Below are 27,646 nucleotides of genomic sequence, written 5' to 3'. Positions count from 1 at the left end.
TAAAAGAGAGGATTTACTTCCTACAACAACTTTTGGAAGAGAAGGGAACCACTCTATGCTGGCAGGCAAATTCATATAACATTCAACATAGTATAATGCTGAAATCTTCAGTATGATGTGGTAAGCCACAAAATAACATGAAGACAAATACCTTTTTGGCATCCTTCCACTGTTTTATTTACTACACCCTTCTTTATTTTTGACTGTTGGAGAGGAAAAAAATACATGATTTAAAGTAGTCATGACCACTTTGTAGCAGTTTCATGTTTTGAGACAACACTTACTACATGAAACATTACCATAAATGTATAACTGTCCATCTATGATTTTTGAGTTACTCGAAGAGAGCTCATCTTTCTAAAGGAAAGTGAGAGTGGACTGGGAGAAAGATATTTTTATTCATGCAGTGTTTCCTGTAAAGATAAAATGCGGGTTCACAATGAGATGTAATATACCATAGTACAGGATTCCACAGCATAACTTTGGTAGTTTTTTTTTTCTACCTCCTCTTTCACATCCCCAGGAGTATAGGCCAGGATCTAAGAATTCCTTTCCTTTCCTAACTGTTCTGCCTGCACACTTCGACTAATAGGACCCACAAAGTCTGGGCAGGATCCGATTCCTGTCAATGCAAACAATCCAAAACATTTGGGCAAAATTGTCCAGTGTGGTTTTTCGGAATAACCACTGAGTAAAAATTGCACATGACTTTTGAGTTTTGGTCTCCTGAAGGATTGTTACAATACCACTCTCCTAAATCAAAATCACTAGTAACAGATGTAGAACATCTGCTTATCTTCAGTGTTCAGCTTCAGGTCTAGTGCTTTGGAAGGGGATGGAGTTCAGCTGTTTTGGTCACCGTTTATTCTTTACTAGCACTTAGTAGAGCAGGTAGATGCTCTGTTGTCTCTAAATGACTGTAACTGTGATAGATGAAATGCTGGCCTGCAGATGTATAAGGATACAGTGTCAAAGTAAGGGTTCTCGTGGTGGGACCAAGGTGTTACAACCCATTTGTAGAGGAGTATGTAAATTTTCATCAGGCTGAACAAAGACACTGGACCACACGTCAGAGAACTCCTGTGCTTTATTGTACAGTCACCACAACTTCAGCAACCAGTTGAATCTAAACCCACTGTTTAGATTCAAAATGTGTTGGCTGACAAGACCTTAAATTCTACAATAGACTTTGACAAGCAGAGATGGCTAACAAGTCCTTAGATTTTGTACAATACACTTCAGTAACTCCTCAAGTCCCACAACAAACTTCTCAAGGATTCTGGCTCACAAGGCACAACACAATTTCACAAGCTCCCTACTTCCACATCAAACTTCAGTACAGAGTACAGGGTAGAATACAGCTATTGTATTCTACCCTGGGAATACAGGGAAGAGGGAAATAAAGACAGAAAAGGGAGAGAGAGAGAACAAAGAGTATCACCAGTCCTTAGATCCTGTGTTGGTCCTGCCGCATGGATGGTCCAGAGCTGGGGTTGCAAGACAGAGAAAGTGAAAGCGAAAGAGAGGAAAAAGAGAGCAAGGGGGCCCAATCAACTTCCTTTTAGAATTAACCTGGTGCACCTCTCTTGTGTCAAGCAGATTTTTCACATTTTTTTCACGTATGCACAGCCAGCCCTTTGAGCCCTCCTCCAGGTAGTGAGTCAAAGGGAGGGAGACTGAGTATAAGACTGATAAACAGACTCAGAACAGCGCTGCACCACCTCTGAGGGACTCTCTCCTCTGATCACACTTTAACTGTCATAACAGTCAGAATGTTTGAGCCAAAACGTGCTTATTTCTGGTTCTTTGCACAAGGTGAGTGGCCAAGAGCCAGCAGTGACAAGGCTGTGACACTTAGTACTCAGTATGTATGGTCTGGGGAAGAAGAGAGAATAACTGAGTATTAATGCAGGCAAACTAATCCATGTTGTCAGAAAGAGGGTGCCAGGTGATAGAGCTTTCTGCAGAGAGCTTTTTAACTCTTGCCTCTATCAAACTACACCAAACTGACCTCTGTACAGCTCTGCAGCTTTCCATCCCTGTATACTTTCAAAGAATTAAAGTACTTTCTGTGCTTGGAGTAAAGCAATCCCACCTCAGCAAAATAAAAGAAAATTGTGGCAGAATGAGCTCTGGGTTTTTACTTTAATCCTTTTTTTGCTGAAATGCCAATAATTTACAGAGCAATATTAACAGGAAGGTTTTTTCCTTTATTAAACTTTAGTGAAATCAACCCTCCAAAAGGAAAATTATCTTTTAATTCTTGAAATAAATCAATTGTATTACAGGGACACTGCAATCTAATATTTTTATTTTATTTTTTAAAAAAGACTCATGTTCTGTGTTATGAAACAGTGGAAAAGGTTTTAATAATTGCTGTCTAAAATATTCTTTAACACATATTCTGCCAGAATCTGAACTCTCAGAACTATAAGGACAGGCTGTTCTTAGGCATAAAAGCAAAATTCCTTTGCCAGTCCATAATGTTTTAATCAGAAATCCATTTTAATGACTATATTTACTTCAGAAAAAAATGAAAAATTATAAACAGACTCAGAATGCATGAACCTACATGAAACAGCAAAACCATTAAATAGCCAGCTAATGAGCTTGAAGCATCCAATTTTGCACACTTCTAGTTAAAAAAAAAAATAAATTGAAAAAGAGTCAGTATGTTTTTAAAAAGAAAAAGAACGTAATTTCTTTGCTCCATAATGTCTAGAATGCTTTACCTAATGCCTAAGTTAAAAGGAAGACATTTTTGTCCCTATCTAGCATGCATAATAAATACCAAGCTCAGTGGAGGGCCTCTTTTTTCCTTAAATTGAAGCTAAAACTGCAGAGCTTCATTATTTTCCTGGAAGAATAGTCCTTTTGTACCAGACAACTTGGCATGTGGCCAGGGGCTGCAAAGTAGCACTTTTAGACAGCTTTCTAGTTTTAAGTGTGGAGTCACATCTTTGATTCTGGCTTATGAGATGGATTTGCAAACAAGTAACAATGACAAAAGTCTACCTTGAAGTTTGCTTCCAGCAGGCAAGAAATTGTGTTCTAGAAACGCATTTTCTATGTAGAGTTCTGTTCAAGTGTCAGGCCACAGGGCTGGTGACATTCTAGTACAAGAAAGAATGAACAGCAAGGATGTGTCCCTGTAAAGCTGGTTCATATGCTCTGCCTATTTTGGGTAAAAATGAGGATATTTTAAAGACACTGTTTTGATGTCAAATAAATGATTTAATACATTTACAGATGCGTAAACATCACTTTTCATCTGAATGAGAAAACTTCTTGGAAGTATGTTAAAAATTGAGTGTCATGAAGAATCAAAGGTTGTTTTCATTGCTACAGGATATTTGTCTTTGAATCAATAGCCAAAAGAATTGTCATCCCTGGGAATTAAATATATGTTAGTAAAATGGTAGTCATCAAAAACTACAGGTTTGATTTTTGGGTCAAATTAAAGGCTATTAGTGTCATCTGGAGTGTCCTTATTCAGGGGATTTTCTGTGAGATCAGTAGATCCCATATCACTTGTTTAAACATTAACCTGACCTCTGTTAGATGAAGAATGCCTGTTGCTGGTTCCATGTAACAAAACCCCCCACTACTTCTTTTTAATTTTCAGTCTGCACGTAAAAACAATTTTAAAGCCCCAAATATACCCTAACATCTCTTTGCATCTTGATTAAGTTTTTGTCTTAGTCTTGGACTCTTCACAAGTTAAAACAGTCGATTATTTAAGAGCTCAATGTCAAAAATAGAAAACTATTTTATTTACTATGGGATCAGAATTTAGATTATAATATGATGTTTCTAATGATGATATATGGTGAGAAGAGAAGCCCAGAAAAGAATTAACATTTTTTCTGCAAAATGAATTAGTAGTTTTGGTGGTCGTTGTACTGGACCAATGTATTAGACACAGACAGATCAGATGGAAAGCAACTTAAGGGAGCTCAAAACCTCACTTTTTCCTGTTACCTGAGAAGTATATAAGTCTCCATATATAAAATCAGTGGGATTCTATACCAACATAGCAGATAGTTCAGAATTGATTGACAAATAGAAGATACTCTGCCAAGTCCTATGTTCAAAGCCAAAATAGGTTGCTTATTTCTGTATTTAACATGGAGCAAGCCTTGCACCAAAGCTGAAAAAAATATTTTCATTTCGTACGTTTGTAATAAAAATATTATATGTAGATTATTTAAGAGAAAAATTACTTTGGCTTATTCTCTCCCTCGCAGATTTGGAGTAATATATACTGTATCATATATTATAATACCAGAAAAAAAAAGTTTCTTAACAGTCATTTGAGTAATGGAGTGTTGCTTGCTGAACTGTTCATTTGAAAACTCATTGAATAGCACAGTAATCACAGAATCTCCAGTTTTATTATCTTTTTCGTCACTGAGAAATGCTTGCTGTTTTGTTGTTCTGTTTTCATTTCCATCATATTCCAAACCAGAAATGTATCACTGTCTAAAAAATATGTTGGTAGGTAACAGAGAAAGGCAGGTGAAAGGTCAAATCTCTTGCAAACTGGTGAAACACATAATTTAAATTTACATAGAAACCACATTATGTAACCAGAGATAAACAATGTGTGGGTTGTAGCGTAATTTATAAAATAAAGAATGTTGTCATTAAGGCTGCCTGGGACTGTAGCAGTCATGAATAAGACAAAATTTGCATTGACTTGCCTTTAGATGTGTGCTGGGTTTGGTTGAGATAAGGGCATTTGTTTGGATTTTCTCTGCTGTATGTAATACCTCTTCCACTTTTTCCCATTCTTGACAAAAACACGTGTACAAAACAAAAAATCCGCCCTGGGGGACACACCTACATAATGATTTTATCTTGCTAATAGTCCCCCAAATAGATCTTTCAATTTTCCCATCTACCATTTGCTTTGTATTTGCTCACAAAACAGCTCAGAGTATTGTGAGCACTTAACGTACGTACAGGAAAGTGAGTAGGATGGTAAAGCAAGTGCTGGCACCATGCTCAGTTTTCTCAGACTTGTAACTTTAACTCTAAAAGGACTGTAAAGAGTCTGCTGCAGGATCCTTTCAAAGTCTTGTTCTGCCCCCATGCCTTTGTTGACAAGGATGGCTTCAGAGATGTTACTACCAGACTGGAAGTGGCAGGAGGGACGCAGAGACTGTAACAGAAGTTGTGATCTTTGTCTCACGGAAGACAGGAGCTCAGATCATATCCCCATCTGTAAACACATGGCTTGAGGCTGCGCAGCCTCAGTAGCTCTGAAAGTTGAATCTTCACCCCCTTTTTGGAGTGCTTTCATTGTGTAAGTCAATGAGGCCATGGCAGCTGGAAGAGATCTGCCTTCAGCCCCAGTGTTCCTGTCACCTGGAGAAGATAGAACCTTGAACACATGGTTACACATTTGAATGAGATTGTATCTGGCTATTACAATACCAGTGCTGCCCAAACTGCTTCTGGCCAACTCTCCAGTAGAAAGGCAAGAAGATCAGCAGAGTCCATCTGTAGTGTGCACATTGCTGGCTGAGCCAAGTCAAATTTGCAGACTGGGGGAGGTGATTCTGCCCCTCTGGTCCAGTCTTGTGAGACTCCACTTGGAGTACTGCATCCAGCTCTGGGGCCCTCAACACAAGAAAGACATTGGCCTATTGGAGAGAGTCCAGAGAAGGCCACCAAATTGATTAGGGGGATGGAGCACCTCTCCTATGAGGAAAGGCTAAAAGGGATTTTTCAGTCTGGAAAAGAGAAGGTTTTGGAACCACCTAATTGTGGCCTTCCAGTACCTGAAGGGAAACTACGAGGAAGATGGAGAGAGGCTTTTTACAAGGGCATGTAGTGACAGGACAAGGGGGAAGGGCTTCAAACTGAAAAAGCAGGTTTAGATTAGATATTAGGAAGAAATTCTTTACTGTGAGGATGGTGAGACACTGAAACAGGTTGCCCAGAGAAGTGGTAGATGCCTTATTCCTGGAAGTGTTTGAGGCCAGGCTGAATAGAACTCTGAGCAACCTGGTCTAGTGGAAGTGTCCCTGCCCATGGCAGGACAGTTGGATCTTTAAGATCCCTTCCAACCCAGGCCATTCTATGATTCTATGAAATACTCAAATGATATCTACTTCTAACTCATCTAGGAAAGGGTTTCTAAACTTTTCTTGAGACCTTTTGTAGAATGATGTGGTACTTCAGATAAGACAATGACTAAATGACTACTTTCAGATGTTATTGTAAATATTGCAAGGAATTTTGAAGACCATTGGTCAAGAAGAGTATAAAAAACCCAGTTGCATAAATAATCTGGTCTGGGATTGAAATGGAAACATGTATATAAAGCAATAACACAATGAAAAATGATAGGTATCATCATATTTTTGCTTTAATTTGGAAAACCCTTGAAAAGAATAAACTGTAGGAGAGTGAAAGTAAAGTCCTATTAATGTATGAGTCATTGTTGCTTGGGTTTGATGACCTCTGGAATGTAATTTCCTATAGACAGAACTGTTGCAAGAAAATGGCAGAGAGAAGGGCCTCGCTGAAGAGCTCTGCTGACGTAGCTCAGCCCCATTGTAGTCTGTATTTCAGATTAAGAGCTGTCGGCAAACAGTAAGACAAGACACTCAGGAGATGCTGCATGCTATTGTTTCCCTTGTTCTTTGTATGTGCTGCTTGGAGTTGAGTCGTTTTTGAGACTGTGACAATTGCTACTTAACCAGACAGCTATGGCTTTACGATGGTTCTGTGAGTTACTGAGAAATGGCCAGCTCTTAGCCACTGCAATAAACGCTAAACTAAAGTGTATGATACAAAAGTAAAGTTAAATGCAAACCTCAATTGAAATCAATACTGAAACTCAGCAAAACCAGTGTTTCACTGTAGATATTTAATCAGACAGTTTATCTTTGTCGTTGCCTGGGCACTGCAAATGAACTGTACTGCCATTTGCCTGTACTGCAATTGTTCTGGGAATCTCTTATTTAGCTACTAGAGCTGTTGCTTGGTTTTCTTGCTATACAAATACAACCTAATATTAAAAAATCCAAAAGAAGCTGATCTATAACTTGTGCCTTTTTACCAAGAGTAATAGAAGAATAATTTAATGAACAAGGAATTGGTAGCAATGGTATAATTCTAATGTTCTTTAAAAAAATACACAGTATATATAAAAACTGCATCTCAAAAGCCTATCCTTCATGTACATAAGAAGTAAAATCCTTGGAGACAAGAAACCATGTTACTGATCTTGCAAAATGCACATTTCTTGTCATTTTTATGCTTCATTCCATTAATCTTGTCTTCACACAGCCTGTAAGGAGGCTGGGATACTTATATTCAAGAACTTATTTCAGGTTTCTGTTCACTTGAGATAAGTATCCAGCAGAAGGGGACATCACCATGAAAAGCTCACCTGGACTGCTATTGTGTGGAAAAAAAAAGACACGCAGATGAGGAATGAAGTTTTCTTCAGAAGTTTTCTGTAAGTTACAGGTGCTGTTGTTTCCATAGAAGACTGCACCTGTGCAACATCTTCACAAGTGCAAAGCCATGGAGTAGGGTGGCTTAAAAGATCAAATTTAAAAATGGTGGATATAAAATATCTTTCAGCAGAGATATAATGACAGGAGAGAAAAATGCTTCTATATCCAGGAAACACGCTTATCAACAGGCTTTGCTAAAGTATTTGGAATTCCTAGTAAACCATAAAAACCCTACCAGAAATCCTGTTTTTAGCTGTGAGTTGAGAACAGCTTCTTCACAAAACCCTCAAGTATATTTAAAGGACTAGAGAGATAGGACTGTAAAGGGACAGTTGTAGCAGAACTGTGGATGCCTCCAGCTGTCTGACTTGAGAGTGTGCTGTAAAGCAGTCTTTGTGACAGATCTCTAGGTGAAAAATAATCAGCTCTTAAGCAGAGGGTCGTTCCTTGCACAGGTTGGCAGTCCTCAGAGTTAAAAATGGGGAAAAGTCTACTGTCTTCTCTACTCAACTCCCAGATGTCCTTCCAAAATACTCCAGCTAGGTAGGCATTTGTCTGGCAACATCTCTTTTGGATTCTCAAAAATATATTCACTGCTCTATTGGGCACTGTGCACTTTTAATTTTAAGCTAACATTAAAATGTGCATCACAGCTCTGTTTCCCATAATCTGTGGGAAAAAATGATGGGGTGAGAACTTTGCTTTTACTGAGTTTATTCAACATTGCAGAGTGCCTTACCCATGTACAGTTTTTCTGCATGGATGTAATTCATACTCTGTACTTTAACTATGAGTGTCTATTTGCATCACTGCAGAGATAGCATGTAGGGATGTATGACACTCATGAAAGACTGATGCTCTCATCCTGGTTGATGGCAGACAGAACAAGACAGCAGAAATGCACATCTACCATAGAGGGGACAAGGCTATATTTCTATTCTTTGCTACCATGAGTTGGAGATGGTGAGAAATTTTTTTGAGGTGTATTAAAATGTCTTCGATGACAGAAGCCAGTTCTTCAAGAAAAAAAATTTGCTCACAGGAAAGCACCAGTCCAACTGAAACTTCCCATGGGAACATGAATTTCAGCTCCATGTGAACATAATAGTGCAACAGCTTGATACTACCAGGCTAGTTAAGGTGCTGGATCAAGCAGATTAATAGTGTCTCTTGACTACTCAATATTCCAGGTGAGGGTCCTAACCTGCAGTGTCATTGCTTTTGTGGGATGTGTGAGGATCTTTTAATTCTTAACAACAAAAACAAAATATTATTTAAAAAATTTTATTCTCACAATATGTGGAAGAGGGCATTCACATGTGTGGGAAATCCATCTTCTGACTACTTGACTACCTGTACAGTCAGTGCACACTCTTCCCTCCTAGTTTAGCTTCAGCAGTTGCCTTCTTTTTCATTGCCTCCTCCTCAGCATGCAGGTCATATCAGCCCCTGATGCCCTTTGATGAAACTAGGAAAGGGTATTATTTATCCAAAGTAAGAAGAAAAACTCATAACAGCAGAGAAAATGGAGACAGAAAAATCCTGGAAAGAAAACATTTAGATAACCCAACAACTCCCAGTCAGCCCGAGCCTGCTCTTCTGTTGCATTTTCCTGGCTCTATCCACAAACATATATTTTGTTCCCTGTGACTGCCCCAGAAAGGGTTGTCCTCCTATTCACTATGACATTTTTTTCTATTTCACATGGGAACAAGCACAACCTCTTCTGCAATTTCCAAACACATTCTATAAACAGTATTATATTATAGGGGAAAGTAACCTTGCTAACATACGCAAATATCTGAGAAGAATGAGAGGATTAGATTAGAAAGGGTATAAGAGGGTCAATAATATGAAGAAGCAGAAAAATCAGAAAAAGGGTATTCCCACTTCTTTTTAAATCGTCTTTAAATTATTTACCTGGCACTTCGACAGCTCACAATTTAATTTTTTTCATTCATTTTAATATTTAATCACAGTTTTTAATTATACTAGTGACTTGGGGCTAGTTCTTAACTCAGCAATAGCTTCATCTTCTATTAATAAATGGCACATATCCTTGGCTTTGACACTTGCTGTGAGTGTTTTGGCTTTGGTAGAACATGCAGTCCAGGACAATATTATTGCATCTTCAGTCTCAAATCTTCTGTTTCACCCCGATGATGATAATTTAGCATAAAAATGTTTGATCTTCACTGTGGTTCTTAATGTTACTGTTGCTAAAATTACAGGAGATCAGAGAACAAGTACCTAAACAAAAATCTTATTACAAAAGACATTTTTCCACATAGTTTTTCTTCTAGGTGTGGAGAAGACAGTCTACTACCTGAGAACTGTGGGTTGGAGGAATGTTACATCTCCATGTGTGGCTGACAGGGTTTGGGATGGAGGCCTTAGGTGGTTTTTTTTTTTGAGCTGCACACCAAATGAACTCCCTTGGTGGGGTTACAGTGCTGGTGTGGCACTGTAACAATGCAGTGAGCTGCATTGCTTTGGAGGCTACTGGGGACTGTGAGCCAATGGGCATGACTTTGTCTGGGATGCAGAGGCCATCCAACCCAAATCCACAAGGGAACAGTAAAAGATCTGGGACTTGCTGAGCTATCTACTCTCCTACTCTCTGAAGCCTATGTGGCACTATGTAAAGACTAGAGAATGTGGTTTATGGGTTCAGGAAAGTTGACCATCTTTCCGCTGAGACTCTGAGACCAAACTCCTGTTTTTGCAGGCACCATGTCAGATAAATCTCTTTTATAAACTGGCCACCCTCTATTTTACAATGTTAAGTTTTTGTTCTCATCCTCCTTATTGGGAGATTGCTGCAGAAGTTGGCTCTTGTGTTTTTTGTGACTTCCAGCCAAAATTTATTCGCGGAACAGTTCTGGTTTTTTTGCCAACATGGTTCCTTAGCTCAAAAAAGACTCTTTGATTGATCTACACGCAGCAATCAGATGTCTTCTCAACCTTTATTTTGCCAGACTAAGTGAGCTGAGCTCTTCCAATTTCCTCAGACATAATTCATCTAGAAGTCTTCACTGTTCCTCTTTGGATTAATTTTTGTGGATCGCCAGTGACTAGAACTGAGTGTACTTTTCCCACTGACAGTTTACCAGGGCTCGTGAGCTGGCATGCATCACTCTGATAGCACTTGCTGGCCAAACCCCACCTCCTATGTATTGTTGATACTAGAAAAATAATCAGTATAAACAAAATGATGGATTTAACAGGACTTCTAATAAATCTGGTTTAAACACAGTAGAAGGGTGGAGCTTATTGTATTCACACAGTGGTAACACAGGATCGAGAACCAGCACGCAGTGGCCCACATGGGTAGTGCTATTTGTTGGTGCATCTGAAAGGATCAGTACTGCAAATGTGTGATGTTTGGTGGCTTTCTGTGCTGACCACTCTGGGTTCTGCCTTCTACTCTGGCCACTTTGGGTTCTGTTCATAACATGCTGACTTTCCCCATTCACTTATCGAAGACTTACTGCTCATAAGAATTTCTTTCTTGTCACCTGTGGCCACAAAGCCACAAAGCTTATCTTAGACTCATGTTGAAGCAAGGGTTTAAGCATAAGTGGATCCTGAATAGTCTTAGACAGAAGTGTAACATTTCCCATGCGATATATTGCTTCGAACCAGAACAAATCTACAATAAGAGGAAGAGGAGAAGCATCAGCTTCCCTCTCACAAGTTTTGCGGTTACATACCCCCAATATATATTTGTTAGTTTATCTGTTAACCATTAGAAAGATTCATCATGGTTACAAGATCCAACCCAGGCTCTTGCATTAATTACCGCTAAGAGCACTCTATGGTATCTGAAAAAGAAACAGGAAAAGAAACATGCATTCAGTTTCAGAATTCATGTAAAAGGAAACGTGAAGGATGAAGGACCTGGAATAGCAAACAGCTAAGGACTACAGCTGTTGTGTCTGGGATTCTCACAAAATGCATCAGGCGGAGGAATTGAAGGAGTATTTTGTCCCTTCAGAAAGAAAAGGTTCTAAAGAGCAAGGAGGGCAAAAGCTAGCTACTCTTTTTTTTTCATTAACCTCAGGCCAGAAGCAGTGGATGTTATTTAATAACCCACAATTAAAGACAAGCAGTCTAATTACCAGTTCATACTAAAAAAAAAAGAGAGTCACACTCCTTGTAAGAATGAAATTATAAGAGGATTAATTGCAAGTGAAATACCCAAAAGAGAAATTTATTTAACATTGTAAAAAAAGAACGTGATTTTTGCTGTTTATGGGATCCTAATTTTGACATCAGACTGCAGTAGAGAGACCAAAACTGAGAGAGAAACATCATAGGAGATTCTGACTTACATCTAGAAGCAGCTAAATGTAGCAGGCCAGGTGGGAGAACACTTTTGGATGAGAATGCAAGTTTTAGAAAGAAAAGATGTGATGGTGCAGTAGACTGGACTGACAAACAAGTCTCAGCAAAAAAAAAAAAAAAGACAAAAAAACCTTCAACAATTCAATTCTCACATGGAGTGAATTTACAAGAAGTAATGTGAAAGTGAAATGTCTGGCCTTTGATAGAGTACTACTATTTTATCAAGAAACAAAGTTACCTGTGGAAAGCTGGAGCTAAAAGGAAATTAAGTATAAGTATTCTGCACAGTGGTTTTTCTGTGGAAATTGCTCAGATAGAGCAATTTCAGATGACTGAAATACATCCTTGAACATGAATGGTATTGTTGCTTATAAATTGAATATTGATACCAAACCTTAAGTCAATTTGAACAAAAAGAAGCCCAGGTTGTGCAGTGACAGAGTCAGTTCCATAATAGCTGTATACAAATGAAATGTAATTGCAAAGCAGTCTCTTGAAAAAATAGAGTTTTACTTATTATTGAGGGAGAGAGAAGAAGGAAATGCGTGTGGTACTTCTTCTCACAGAGAGACTGTATAAGCTAGAAGGCCAGAAACTCTTAGAGATAGAAAGAAAAGCAGATTAAAAAACTTCAAACTAAATTAAGATACAGACAGCAAAGGAAAAATTAGGAGGGAAATTTCACAAGAAAAAAAGGAAGAAAATTAAAATAGTCATTACAGTTGTAAGAGAACACTGAGGAAAACATAGAACAAAAATCACAAGTATTTAAACACATGCATGATGAAACAAACTTTCTGCCTATGATCATGACATCCATTATATGTTTGGAGGATTTTAGAAACAAATGTCCATTACAAAGGGAAAAAATGGCCCAGTTCTCTCAGCACACATTTACAACACAAAGAGCTAAACCACAGCCTGTTAAAAATTTATTGTCCACAGGGAACTCCTTATATAATGTTCTCAAGTCACTGTTTTTCTAGATCCCTTTGATAAAAATGGACATAATAGCACTTTTTCACCTCAAAGAATTAATGAAATAGCTAACACTTCACAATGTATAACATATATATGCTATTGCAATGAGTACACACATCTTACCTAGCTAAACTTGGTAGTCTGTACTAGACAGAAAATTTATGGTAAGGACTAAAGGAATAAGTCAGTTTGAATAATTGGCATGCCCTACATTCTAAATTAACATGTGACTGTGTTTTGTCTTGTTTCATACACTGATTTTGAACATAATGGGTAAGTGGTTTCCATCATAGTTCCACTTTATCCAAACCCAAGTTGTGTACACTTTTTTCCAAGTACATTTTTCCTAGTGTTTGCCTTTCGTGCTTTCCTGCAGTTAATATTTTCTGAGAGCTGTGCTCTGCTGAACACCCATGGAAACTTCTTAAGTGGGTAGGCTACTTCTGTGTCATGGTATGTAGGAGTCCTTTCCATTTCCCTGAGCTCAGAAGCAGATGCAGGCTGTCACTGCTGTACTGCGGCCGGACACAGGTGTGCCTCAATCCCTTGTCCTTGCACCTCTCAGACTGGGGTCCCATGCCAAGGAAAACTTAAGCCCAGAGCCTGAGCATGAGCCATGGCTTGTTGTAGCTGGGCGTTGGTCTGAACGCTCTGTGGAGCAGGACCCTGGGGCGTGCCAAGGCATGCATGGGAACATGAATATAGACACAGCCATAGATAATGTGAGAACTGAATGCTGTAACTTTTTAGGCTTCCTTTGAAGTCGATGAGAATTTGCCTGAATAAAGTATACATAAATGTATTCCATTTTGGCCTGTTAGGACACGGGTGCCAATAGAAAATGCTCTATTGCTGAAATCATAAGCAGCTAGCTAAATATTTGGGGCTTAAGAATGCTCCACCCAATGGCTTGTTGGTTAAAGCATTCACAAGGACGTAAAAGGTGTAGCCTAGATATCCTCTGCTGTTTACTGAGTGGACTTCTCAGCTACTGACTTGCACGAAGTGGTGCCTTTATTCTCTCCTTTTCCTCCTTTTCTTCCCACTTTTACTCTGTCCTTGTCAAGTACTTTAAAAAGCCCACCAAAACAACATCTGGAATCTGAAGTGTGGACAGTTCCTCCCTTGAGGGATTTAAATCCTAGAACTTGTCAGGGTTTAGTACACTTCCTTTTCTTAGTGTTGCTCAGTGCCTAGCTGATAGCAGTTCCAGGAGACCACTATGAGTTCCTCTTGTTCCTCTCATGACTTGCCCCATACAGGGAACTCAGACTCTAACTTTGATCTGCATCTGCTGTGCTTGGTCTTGTTTATCTCACAAGAGATAATGACCAAAGCTTGGTTGACTTTATTTAGCAATGTAAATAAAATGCATTGCATCAGTACACGGTAACTGATGAGATGTGAATCTGGACTGGAAGAAGGACACCCTTGTCCTCCCTTATTGGAAGCAGCTGGACCAGGTAATTCCTTTCACAAGCTGATGAACCTCCAGTCTCCAGCTTGACATTATACATTCTGTAGCATCAAGAAAATATGGGTCTAAGGAACATAAAGTTACAGACTTTGCTACTGCAGCATCTGGTATGTCAGTAGGTCTGTAGTAAGCAGCCTGAGGAACACTTATGGTGACACAGGGAGTCCCATGCTGCGGGTCAGGAAGTCACACATTTCCATGTCAGTAGTCTGTTCAGCTAGGTGATAGCTCTATCTTTTTTTTTTTTTTTTTTTTTGCATTACAGGACTGTATAAACAAGTTCATTAAACTATTGATATTTATTCATTATTATAAGCTCCCTATGATGTACTAATATTTTTTAATACTGATATATGTTTTTTTATATTACGGTAATAATTATAGCCTATAGCTAGAGTGTAAATGCAGTATATGTAGAAAATACAGATGCCTGGTATGTGCAAGTAGTGTGTTGAAGGATGCATTTCTGTTAGTTCATCAGTAATTGTTACATACAGCTTTAATATTATTTACTTTAAGAGAAACATGGCTGGGTGTGACACTTTAAATATAAATTGTGTTTTTCCATATATAGCTTGCTGTTAAATATTCTACACAGCAGCTACTATGCTTAAGTTCTTCCCTAAGTGGGAATTTTGAATGGCTAGCAATTCAGCAGTTACTGACAGGTTGCTTTCTTGTCTAAAAATAGGGGAATGTGTGGATCCTTGTACACAGCAGGTAGTCAAGTATTAATGAAAGTGATTGATGATAAAAAGCTTGCTTTCTACTCTCCTGTCATCAACAACCTATTGGGATCAAGAGAACACTGGGATAGAAATTAATCTTCCTTGAGTTATTCTAAACAGTCAACTGATAGGAGATTTCTTTGATCTCATTCAGTTGAAATTGATTAATTCTGTTAATTACTCTGTTTGAACTGAGTTAGCAAAATTTTCTGTGTGTTGCAGCATCCTTGATGGTTCGTCTTCTTGCATGCCAAACAAGTAAACTTGGTAAAGAATTTGAAGGGAGATGATGTCAATGTAATGTTTGCTGACTAAGACTGATGATGACTATCAGTGATAAATATCTGTTGAAATGATCAGAGGTAATTTGTTTCTGTGCTTGGGATTTTTCATTGAAACTGTCATTGGTTAAAATACATAAACAGTCCTTGAAGCACAAACTCATGTCTTCCTCTGCCAGGAATATACATAATCACTAAGCTAGGAACATTTTCTCTCCTTCTCCCTCTGTCCTTTCCCCACCTCACGAATTCTGAATTCTATAGGAAGAACTGGAATTACATTAGAGTTCTTTAATGCCTGCTGGGTCATGGGAGTGTCATAAATGTAGGGAGGTCCCTCAGGTTTTAGGCCATCTCCTTATTTCTTGATGCCTGCTGAGAAAGTTCCAATTAATAGTGTGGGATTAATCTCCTACCTGGTCTGTTTTTTTTCCAGTTAGCAGACTGAATCCTACAAGCTAGAGGAGATACTTAGGGTCCTTGGGACTGTACAAATAGACTGATATACACTGAAGGATTTGCTGCATATTGAGGACATGGCTGCTTAAGGTTTGTCAGGCATCCTGTCTTTGCTCTGTCTAGCTTTCAATCAAAACCAAAATTAGTTTATTATGCTAAAATTTTAATATTAAAAAAAAAACAGTGAGTATTTCTGGAGAGAGGCATGAGAAATGAAATAATAAGACGTATTGCAGCCACATCTTATTGTAGTTAGTCTTCAAGGTGATTTGACTTTCCAATGTAGCTAGTAGGCCCTTAAAGCCAAAATAATTTCCAAAATAATTGCCACAGCCCTCTGGTGCTGGGATCCAGTTCTCTGTCTGACAGAGGTTAGTCTTTGTTCTATAAAGATTCCTTTGGAATGCCCTTCTGTGACACTGTAGCTCAGCTGGAAGTCAGCAGCTAACTGACTGAAGAAACCCTTTATGCAGTAGGAAGGCAAAACATAATGACAAGCTCAGTACTTGCTCTGGGGGTAAACAGGTAATTTACCTGTTTTCAGTAAAATTCTTTCTGCTGATGGCAAGGGAGGTTAAACTTGCTAAGCACCCATGTGAGTATATTACTATTTATAACACTCAAGTGTAAAATCTATTTTGCACAAATATGTATGTGAGAACAACAAATACAGCTCAGTAATATTTTCTAGCGATCAGATAAAATTACAGGACAGTGCAGTCCTGTAATGTGTTAGTCCAGTAATGTGTTAGGATCAGTGATCTCAAAGTGTGGCTTGCTTGAACTGGGGCTGTCTCAGTGAAAGGCTCTCCCCAGGAAGGTTAAAGATGCGGATTTAAATGCCTTTATGCAGAAGAAATAATTAGAGTCCTTTTTCCCTTATCCTGAGAGAGTCTTCCAATCATTGCACCATTATGTGAAATCTGGTGGAGGCTTTTCTTCTATTTAGGTTTTAAAAGAAAGTGGTAACCATCTCTACCTTTTGCATAAAGTTTGTTCTGCTATCCTTCCAGAAAAGCCAAATAAACTCCCCTTAGGAGAAAGGAAGTCTTATTTTCTGGATTAATTGGGCATAAGAATGTCATTAATGTTGAGCAGTGTGATGGGAAGAATGTTTCTGTCCAGAAGCAGAAAGCTTGTTAAAGAACACCAGTGGTGAAAACTAAGCCACACAGAAATGAAAATAAATAGCCTTTTTGGGGTCAATATTTTGCATATAGACACCTCTGTCCAGGTCAAATACCATATCTGTCCCCTGCACAATGATATATAAAAACCCAAAGTAGCTGACAAAGAAGTAACTCCAGAACTGGAGGCAACCCATATATGCCATGGAAGTACCATATTGGAGCCAGTTTGCCATGCTGAGAGGTCAGAGTTACCAGCTGGAGTGTGCTGCTGTGAAGACCATACCTGCCCTACCTTCAGAAGTTGGCAATATTTTTGTGTTAGGCTGCACAATCTTATGCATGCAGCATCTTGCTCTGAATTCCCACACGACTCCTTGTGTGGGGTTCTGCTGTGATGTACAGGGATATCAAAAATCCTTCACATCTGGATTACATCCAGATTTGCTAGCAGGATGCAGGACCTACTCCCTGTGAGCTTGTAAGTTATGAATAAAGGATATTTTTCCCACAAATCTACAGTACTAGTTACAGCATTGTGATCAAAGTTGACTTTCCTAAATATTCTAGGCAATTTTTATGAGTAAGAAAAATCATCAGATCTTCCCTCTAAAATAAAGAAATTGCCAATGAGTCCCCAAGAATCTAGTGCAAATGTTCAGCCTGAGGCTTCCTTACTCACTGCTTTTGTTTTATTTCTTTCATTGAGATACTCTTGCTGTATAAAGCCTTAGGTAAATTTTTTGAGTAGTAATCCCTTTAATATCCAAAGTCATTATTAGAGAGAACATGAAAAGCTAAGAAAGCAATAACTTCGGGAATTGGTTTCTTTACGGCTTTTCTATTAATTTTTTCCTGGCAATCATGCTCATTAATTTGATATACTCCCATTTTTAATAAATAAAAAAAAAAAATCACAGAAAGTTTACATAAATTGTTATAGGGGGCTGCTTATGCTATATCTGTTGCCAATATAAATAATTTAGAAAAATAATTATATTTATTAAAGAGTACCTTTTACACTAATGTAATGATTTCTTAATAATTTTACTTTGCACAGTTATGTGATAGGGCAATTTATCTTTTTGGGCAGATTATTATAAAAATATTAAGCTGCTGAGAATTTTAGAAATAGAGTAGCCTTCATGTCCAGGCTGCTAAAATGTCATGGAAATTTTATAATATTAATTTTAGCTGTTTTATGTGAAGGAGTCATACAAAATAACTTTCTCACCAGTCACAGCCCTAAGTGCTTTCGGTTCTACTTGGTGCTTGGGGTATTACGTCTGGGGTGTGTTTATATTTGCTGTGCAAAGAGAAAAATACGGGCCACTCTTGCCCTGTATTTTGTACCTATAATTTCCTTGGAGCTGGAGACCAGCTTTTAACATTCCTTCTACCAACTGAAAATAAAACAGAAAACTGTACAAAACTGTGGCTCGATTTCCTTACATTCTTAATATCAGTGGCAGGACACAACTGGAAGACCCTATTTCTAGGGAAAATATAAAGATTAGCAGACACTTTAAAGTTGAAAAGATGAGTATGAACCTGTAGCCTGTTCTCCTGCCACCACAGTCCATAGCTGCCAGTCAAAGATTAAACCACCGAGCCCTGAATGTCAAGATCTATACTTTAAAGAAAATAGAAGACAGTGTCTTCAAGGGTGGAAGTGCTGAGCAATGCCAATGCACGATGCATCTGAATGGAAGCAATATATGCTTCTTCTTGCTGACAAGTACCTTATGAAAACTGGGCTCTGTTCACCCAGCTTCCTGCCTGCATGGTGTTAGTGGCATCTTTATCACCGCAGAAAGAACAAACCTTAGAACAAATTATTAGGAAAAAAAAAAAGACTAACAAATGCTATCTTTCTCTAAAAAATTTGTAGCATCCTTTCCAGATATATCCCTATGTAGCTGAACACATAGAGATTGCCATAAAACAATCTCTGGTGTATATTTGAAAATAATTCATAGATTTCATTACACTTTCTCTTATGGCTGAAGCCAGGTAGAGTAAGTCTGGTGGTTTTAAAACATAGATGATACTTAATGTTCTCCTTTTTCATCTCCTCATTCGTATTCTTTATTTCTGCTAGCAAGTTCTTTCATTATCCCTGCATGATACTTCTTTAGTATTTCCTGGGCTATTTTCTCTTCTCTTGTCTTTGTCTGGTTTGTTTTGTTTCTTCCAAATCTTATTTGTGGATTACTCTAAAAGAAAAGTACTAATGTTATTTTAGGTGGTTTCCAGTGTCCTCTGTCTGTATTTGATTTTATTTACAGATTATTGTGTCATACATCTGTGTCACTAATTCCAGAGTTACCTAAGATGTGGATATAGTACTTTACAAATACAAAAAATCAAATCTTCAGCTCCTCAAGATATAGTTTAAAAGTAAGCACCTGCTTAGTGACTCAAGGAAAACTGCCTTTAGAGACAGACATTCTTGTCAGGCCTGAGGTGTGCAGTCTTCTATGTATGTTTTTTTCTTTCAAAATAGTCCTTGTCTTTTTCCAGTCTGCAAAGATAATACAGAGATTAGGTTTCTATGTCATAAGTTATCCAGTAAAACCATGAAGATCAGTTGCATGATTGGTACTAGTGGATGTGGACAGACAGATACTACTGTTTTCAGTCTCCTGTTTTGAAGAGACCCCAACTACAAAAAATTAAAAACAAACTACAAACCAGCAATTTTGTAGAACATTTTGATGATTACAGAGAAGCATTTTGTAAGCATCCCAAAGCACTACTAGCTGTCCCTCAAGGAGATCAGTAATTCAAAGTAAGAATAAGTTTTTCCTGTGCATAAATAATCCATAATAAAGTTGACATATGGCAATTCACATTTATCATTGATGAGAATGGCATTGACAGTTAGTTATAATTGTTGCTTCAAAGCTGTTCAAGCATAATAGATTTGTGAAAACAAATATGAAAAAACAGTGGCAGAACATGTGATAAATAAATCCCATTAGGTCCAGTAACACAACACAGGCAGGGAGGAAATCCACTGGGAGATTTACAAGTCAGTAAAGAAAAATACACATTCACAATATTAATTACAACAGTGAATACTGTATGAGTTCTAAAATAACTCCCCACTTGCTGCAAGTGGAAAAATAGATAAGAATTACTAGTAAGGGAAAGAATTAGAACCTAATTAAAACTGACAACTGAGCTGTAAGAAAATAGATGGGCACATGTAAACATTTTTTCTAGTAATTGATGAGGTGAGAAACAATGGCTTTTCTGCTGAATAAATAATTTGTCACACTCATGGTAGACATAATATCTTGCTAGTGAGGTAAAACTCATTAGTACTGTGTAGTGCAGTTGACAAGCGGGGGGAAGGAATGCCATCCGGAGGGACCTTGACACGCCTGAGAGGTGAACTGATGTGAACCTCAGGGAGTTCAGCAAAGCAAAGTGCAAAGTCTACACCTGGGTCACAGCAACCCCAGGCACAGGTTGGGAGGAGAATTGATTTAGAACACCCCTGCAGAGAAGGACTCAGGGATGATGGTTGGTGAAAAACTCAATATGAGCCAGCAGTGTGCGCTTACAGCCCAGGAAGACAACAGAATTCTGGGCTGCAGCAAAAGGAGCGTAGCTAGCAGGTCGAAGGAGGTGGCTCTCTACCTTTGCTCTGCTCTTGTAAGACCCTGTCTGGAGTACTGCACACAGTTCTGGTGTCCCCAGCATAAGAAGGACATGGAACTGTTGGAGCAAGTCCAGATAAGGCTACAAAGTTGATTAGGGAACTGGAGCACCTTCCCTGTGAAGACAGGATGAGAAAGTCGAGGCTGTTCAGCCTGGAGAAGAGAAGATTGCATGGAGATCTCACAGCAGCCTTCCAGTATCTGAAAGGGGCCTCCAGGAAAGCCAGAGAGGGACTCTTCATCAGGAACTGTAGTGGTAGGACAAGGAGTAATGGGTACAAACTGAAAGAGGAGAATTTAGGTTAGATATTAGGAGGAAATTCTTTACTGCGAAGGTGGTTAGACAATCGAACAGGTTGGCCAGGGAGGCTGTGGATGCCTCAGCCCTAGCAGTGTTCAAAGCCAGGTTGGATAAGGCCTTGCCCCTTCCAACCCTTAACATTCTATAATTCTGTGATTCTGTGATACATACTCTGGTTGCACTGCATATGCTTAACTCATTTCACAATGTGAATTAAAAGTGATGACATGTTTTTAAATAGGAGGACTACTTTAAGGCTTCCCCAGTTTCAGAGGCAGATGAGGGCTGAGTATCACTTACATGCAAGTATCTTCTGCATGTTGCCTTGTCTTTGCCCTCCTAGTGGGAGGGTGTGCTTTCAGCGTGGTCACTGTGAGCAGACCAGTGTTCTTACTGCCTGCAAAGAACATGGTCTATCTTCTTATTTGCACAAAAGAGAAGCAGGCTGTATGCCATTAGTTTCTTGTTTAGTTTAAATTCCCATAGCAGGATATTACTAATGGTTTAATGGCAGAATACAGTGATGCAGCATGGCCTTAATGTCATAATTATCCATAAAGAACTGACAGAGATCTTTTAATGTCTCCAAAGAAGTCAAGAGACAAGTAATTTGTTAAGTTCTGCTGAATAAGTAAAATAACCCTTAAAATTAACTTACTATACAAGTCCAGTAGTATTTCTGCTAAGCTTTCTTGTAATAAAACTTAGCAGTAGCAAAGGTTTATCCTTGACTCTAACTGGGTGTATAGTTTGGCCAAATTCTGAAGAGAGGCAGAGGTTTCGTTCTTTCATATCATGAGGAAGAGGGGAGGATGCTGTGTTAACAGCAAGGTCCAAAGCCTGTAGCAATACATTGTTTGATCAAAGGTTCAGGTCCCCTGTGGCAAATTAAATGGGAGCCCATACGAAGAAGTTGCTGTTGAAGTCAGCAAGGCAAATGCCCTCACTGGAACCCTTGCCATAATGGTCTTTTGGGAATGCAGAAATCCTTGGCAAGTAAGTAAGGATGAAAAAGGCTGGAATATGTGGTGCCTCCCATTATAAATCTGGTTAAAGGAGAAGAGCATTTACTGCTCAGAAAGGTGAAGGCTTAGCAGAAGCCTCTTGCTCTGGGTGTAAGACAAGTGTTTGTGGCCTTCCAGGGAGGGGATGGCTCCTACAACTAGAAAGAGAAAGTGTTAGAGAAAGGTAAGAATACTTTTTACATACGATTTTTAAATTGGTCTTTCAAGGGCAATATTTTTCTGGAATAATTATTTCCTTGCAAGTGACCTCCTGTCCTGTCAAAGCTACGTTTAGATCATCTACAGCTGTTATTTCTATGAATATATGATTACTACGTTTATCATGTAACTTTGACTTCCTCTGCGTGCTGCATGCCTGTCCCTCTTGGCTGAGCCTACTTTTAGCATTTCAAAGAGTTGAGCAGCTTCCAGCAAGCACCGTCTGTGAGTATTGTGGTCATCTTAAACTCATGTCAATACATTTTTAGACACCATTTGACAGTCCTGTATTTTGTGAATTTTTCTCATGTTAGTATGAAATACACAAACCTGCTTATACTTAATCTTAGAAACATTTTTTTACCAGTTTGTTCAGATAAATCTCTTTGGCTCAGCAGCAAGCCCATTCGTGTGTAAGGCTGGAGCTCTGTGTTGTAGCCCTTTTACTACTTAATCTTGTTCATGTTGGTTGGTGGGAAGATTTGTCAGTGATATGCAGCATTTAAGTGTGTTTGTTTAATAAAGCTCAGGCCTGATGTGTCAAACTAGTCAAATGTCAGTTCCAAATTTGAGGGCAAAGTGGTCATGCGCAATATTCAAACAATGTGTGGGGTACATTATGAAAAAATATCGGAGGGCATGACTCCATAGAGGAAATGCTGGTGCTATATAAGGCCTCCAGAAAGTGGAGTTGCTATACACAATAGTTATTGTTGTAGACCACAAAAAGAATAACTGGTTTTGTTGCTGGTTTTGAAGATATCTGTCACTGCTGTATGTGGAGTGTTCATATCCCTAGTAGAAATGAGAATGCATAGCTCAAGTCCTCTCTAAGTAAGGGGTAAGCTCCAGCTGAGGACTGCGTCTGGGATCGCAATAGGTGGAAAATATCAGCCAAGTGAAAGTAGATGTTGGAGATATTTACTGGGTAATTAATAGAAATAACTACTTTCACAGAGACAGCTCTTCAACTATGGAAGTTAAGGCACCAACGCAGTCACCTTCTGGAGTGGATTTCAAATGGTTTCTGCCTGTTGGGTGGAATGCCTAAATTTAAGGCCTGCTCCAAACCCTCTTGAAGCTATTGGAAGGCTTCCCATTGATTTCAATTTGTAGGCAATGAGTATGAGCCTTTTTCAGCTTTTAATAATAATTCCTTCCCTCAAGGAAAAACAGAATCTCATTCCAAATATTTAGATTGCTAAAGAAAGGCATGTAGTACTATTTTCCACAGTATTTTTTATAGACACAGGTTCCACTTGTAGGTAAATTTTCATGCCTGTTCTCCCATAGGATGCTGAAAGAAATTCTGCGAAATTATTCTTTTCCATGAGATAGGAAGAGGCAACTTTTATGTGGACTAATGATTAAGAAATCTTTTGGGGAGAAAAGGGAATATAAAAAAGATCTTCAAGAATTCCTTGAGCGAGAGAGTATCAGTAGTCCGAAGCAGACACTTCTGTTGTTTGAGGATTGGGACCATGTCGATGAAGTTGACTGTATGACTGAAGGTCTGCTTGCAAGGGTTTCTTGGACTGGGCCCAGAAGCTCCTGTTACTCGATAACTGTGCTGCTGGTTCACAGCAATGGGGAGCAATGAGCTATAGCTTACACTGAAATAGCAGAGGCAGCTTCCTGCCCTGTGCTGCATTTTGTGGAGACGTGTGGACACACTGGGGGAGATTGGTGTGATTGATGTTGCTGAAATTGGAGTCCTAAGGAACTCAATATTACACTCATTTGTATTATGTCACACTGATATGGAGAAGTGTTAAAATAAGTGACTTCTAAAGTGTTTGCTGATGGTGCTGCTGATTTAAGCAGGATTATAGCCCATTAAACACCCGATGTATGACTGTCTTTGGCCATTTTATAGATACAGCCTCTGGCTTTAAATGCTTGTGACTTATACCCATTTGTTATGGTGAGTAATTTTTTTAAGTGGTTGCAGAGACTTTTAAGAGAATGGTTGTGGGAGCAGTTTTTGGTTTCTCTTGGTAAATCATCTTCTGTCTTTTAGACAAGTCTAGATGTTCAGCAACCCAGTGTGAACAACTGACCCATGGATAGTGTCACTGGTGATAGACGACTGGGAAATAGGGGAGTTAGCCCGCGGCAAAGATAGCAAGAATAATTTCAAGCTTTTTAGTGGCAGAAACCACAGTTGAAGCAGCATTTCTGATGTATCTATCAAGACTGAAATGGAAGAAGGCGGTGCGCAGGCGGTGCGTGCGATAGGAGAGCAGCTACCATCCCTGACTCCTAGATCCCACCTAGTTAACTCCTTGCAGCAACACGCCAGGCAGCCAAGCACCGGGTTAAAATCAGGCCGAGCCGAGAAGGACGGAGCCGCCCGGCTCCTCAGCCCCGCACAGCTCTGCGGCGAGGGCCGAGGTCTCCCCGCTTGTCCCCCCGCTCCTACTAATGTGGTGACATTTCGGACAGTTCAAAAGTTCACAGGGAGGCTCTGGCGAGGCAGCCGGGTGTGAGGCTGGAGCGGGGACCGCCGGCAGGTCCTGCCTTGCCAGAGGGGGTGGCCGGTGCCTTCTCCTCCTCTCCTCCCTCCTTCCCTCCTCTCTCCTCGCTCGTTTCCAGGCGAGACCTTGGTCTCCGCAGGTACCGCTCTGCCTCCCCCGCCGCCTCCCCCCTCCATCTTTTCCCCATGTCCCTGCAGCATCTGCTCGCCGCCCAGCCGGGTGCCAGCGCGGAGGGGCGCGCATCCCTGGCGGGCCGGGAGCGGCGAGGAGCGGAGAGGGGCTGCCCCCCCGCCGCCGGGGGGCGCGGAAGGGGGCGCGGAGGGGCGGGGGGGACACACACAGCCAGCGGTGCTGCTGCCCCGCCGCCCCACAAAAGGCACCGCCGGGCTCGGGCTGCTCCGCACGCCCTGCGAAGCGGAGCACACACGGACACTCACATACACGCACACGGGTGGGCACGGACACGCTCGCACACACTCAGGCACACTCGCACACTCTCGCACACACGGGCGCGCCGCGATGTGCGATGCGCGATGCGCGACGTGAGGCACCTCGCACGCCCCGGGGCCGGGGGGAGCCGGCGGGATCCTCGTTGCCAGCCCGCCCGCCCCTGCCGCTCCCTCTCCTACAGACCCATCCATCAGCCTCTTCCTCTCGGTCTGCTCCAGCCTTTCTTTTATTTTCCTTTTTCTTTTCTTTCTTCTTTTTTTTTTTTTTAATTTTTAATTTTTTTTGATTTGCTCTAACTGTATCTACCCAAGCCCTGAAAAAATGCCTGCCCGTGGAGCGAGGAGAGGGCACCGGGTCGGTAAATAAGAAGTGAGTACGAGCACAATGGCGTGCCTCCCCGCTCCCAGCCCTGCGGATGCTGCATGCGCCCCTGCTTCCCCCGCGCCGGACCCCGGGATGCTCCCCACGCCGCCGCGGTGGCTCGGGGCCCCTTTGTACCTTGCCTGGCTCCTTTCCCTTCCCTTCCCGGCCCCGCTCGCGCCGCGCCCCGGCCCCGCCGCCGGCCGCCTCCCCCCCGCGCCGCTCCCCGCAGCGGAGCATCCCAGCCCGCGGCAGCTGCCCGGGGGCTACCGGGGCTGCGCCCCTCGGGGGCAGCGGACGAACCCCGGGGCATTGCACCGGCTGCGGGGAGGGGGCGGCGGGGCGGGCGGCGGAGCGGCGGTGCCCGGTGCCCGCTCCTTTGTTCGCCGCCGGCGGCCGCGGCGGGTCGGCGCTGCTCCGGGCGGGCGGGGAGCGGTCCACGGCACCGTCCCTGGGGGCTCGGAGGGTCTCGGGGGCTGCGACGGGAGACAAGGCGGTGGCGAGGAAGGGGCTTCCCCCGCCAAGGTGTGGAGCAGGGGGCGGGGGGGCTGTGCCCGACCCCCGGGTGCCCGTGGGGCGGGGGCCGGGGCGGTGGGAGGCGGGACCGCGTGGGGTGCCCGGCGCCCAGCCCGCGGGCTGTGAGGGGTGTCCCCGGTCCCCGCCCGGCTCGGGGCTGCCACCCTCCCTGCCGACTCCTTCCCCCGGCGCCGAGGTGTGTGTCAGAGCCCGGCGAGTGCCCACTCGGTGACTGCCAAGGGCCATCGCCTCCCCTGAAGGGACGCGTCCCACCTCCACCGTCCTGAGGGACACTTTCCTCTAGATTTAGATCTGGGCTTTTCCCACCGGCAGCTGGAAGCGTTGTCTTGGCCATTCAAAACATACTCGTAATTCAAAACAATTTAAATATAGATGGTGTGGTCACTGCTGTGGCCATCTTCCCACAGGAGACCTTTACCTGCACTTGATGTGGAGGATTTTTTTTTTTTGGTGCCCATGTAGTTGCTGGTAGTCACATGAGTTATCCAGATACTTGATAACACACTCAGATGCTCTTTTCCTAACCCGGCGGGTTTTTGTAGCTGTAAATAAAAATACCCACTCTAACAAATGTATGACTCTTCCAGTAAGTACACATGTGTTTTACTCGCGTTTTCTGAGAGGTGTAATCGATATGCAATTAGCACTTTAAGACCAGTAGGTTGAGCAACGTCTTGTTTTTACGGTTTTGTCTGGGGAGTTTGGAAGTGATCTCGCAACTTCTCAGAGAGAATTTGTCAGAGGACAGTACAAAATAGGTGAAGGACAGAAGTTTTTGTATTTTCCTGCTACTTCTGAACGCTGAGGTAAAACACAGCTGGAAAGCTGCATAGCAGTGCTCAGGAGAGCAGCGGACGAAAAGAATGTCTGCAGCAAAATACTACCTTGTAGTAATTTAATGAAATGCAAGAGTGTAGCTGAAATCTGCTTTTGGAAATGATTGCATATGACAAAGGGACACACATAGAAAATGTTGCAAATGTGTGTATGCCTGTTAAATGGATACTACTACTCAGAGCAACATGTTGATTTGCTGTAAGGTGCCATGGGGGGTAAGACAGAGATTCAACAGTTAAGAATTCCAATTAGAAGCAACAGAATTTATGTAATTGCTTGACAAGAAGTTCAGTTAACAAAATCTGAGTGGCACTGTAAACATTAACTTTTTTTTTTCTGTTTTTGCCAGTGGCGGCACCTGACTTACTGGATCCCAAATCGGCTACTCAAAACTCCAAACCAAGATTATCATTTTCCACCAAGCCTACCGTGCTTGCTTCACGGGAGGAAAACGATTCGGCTATTAATGTTATGAAATGGAAGACAGTCTCAACAATTTTTCTGGTGGTAGTCGTGTATTTAATAATTGGAGCAACAGTATTTAAAGCCCTGGAGCAGCCTCATGAGACCTCCCAGAGAACCACCATTGTGATTCAGAAGCAGACGTTTGTATCTCAGCATTCTTGTGTGAATGCAACAGAGCTTGATGAACTGATTCAGGTAATCCATACCAAACCCTTGTCACCATGCCTTAGAGGAACAAATTATACATGGCAGTACTACAGTGATAAGGGGCAAAACCTTTGTAAGCAAAGATGTGTATTGGCCAAGTGATGTAACAAGTGTTAAGACCAGAAGTTGAGCAATGGCATTTTCATGCAAAGCCTCATGGTTGAAAAGCTATTGCTATTTTTAGGTCCAGTATGCTTTGTAGACAGCCTTTTCACTGAAGCCTCCCATTATGCTAATTAAATGATT

The 27,646-nt window shown here is 41.1% G+C and overlaps 1 protein-coding gene across 3 annotated transcripts in view; it reads left to right on the top strand.

The window, feature by feature from the left end:
- The window catches only part of KCNK2 (potassium two pore domain channel subfamily K member 2), a 107,135-nt gene that overhangs the window by 4,019 nt on the left and 75,470 nt on the right, over positions 1–27,646 (top strand). The window contains exons 1-3 of one of the 3 annotated variants that reach the window (XM_064648240.1): positions 24,395–24,683; positions 25,306–25,363; positions 27,078–27,388. In XM_064648240.1, coding sequence (XP_064504310.1) covers position 25,363; positions 27,078–27,388 — 312 coding nt within the window. In that variant the 5' untranslated portion in view covers positions 24,395–24,683; positions 25,306–25,362. Of the gene's footprint in view, positions 1–16,233; positions 16,344–24,394; positions 24,684–25,305; positions 25,364–27,077; positions 27,389–27,646 lie in introns of those variants that run through there. The other 2 variants (XM_064648239.1, XM_064648238.1) reach the window with 2 other exon arrangements.

This window comes from Pseudopipra pipra, chromosome 3 (genome assembly GCF_036250125.1).
Source record: "Pseudopipra pipra isolate bDixPip1 chromosome 3, bDixPip1.hap1, whole genome shotgun sequence".
Classification (NCBI taxonomy): domain Eukaryota; kingdom Metazoa; phylum Chordata; class Aves; order Passeriformes; family Pipridae; genus Pseudopipra; species Pseudopipra pipra.
The sequence above is the reverse complement of the archived record's forward strand: the minus strand, read 5'-3'. Positions and strand labels throughout refer to the sequence as shown.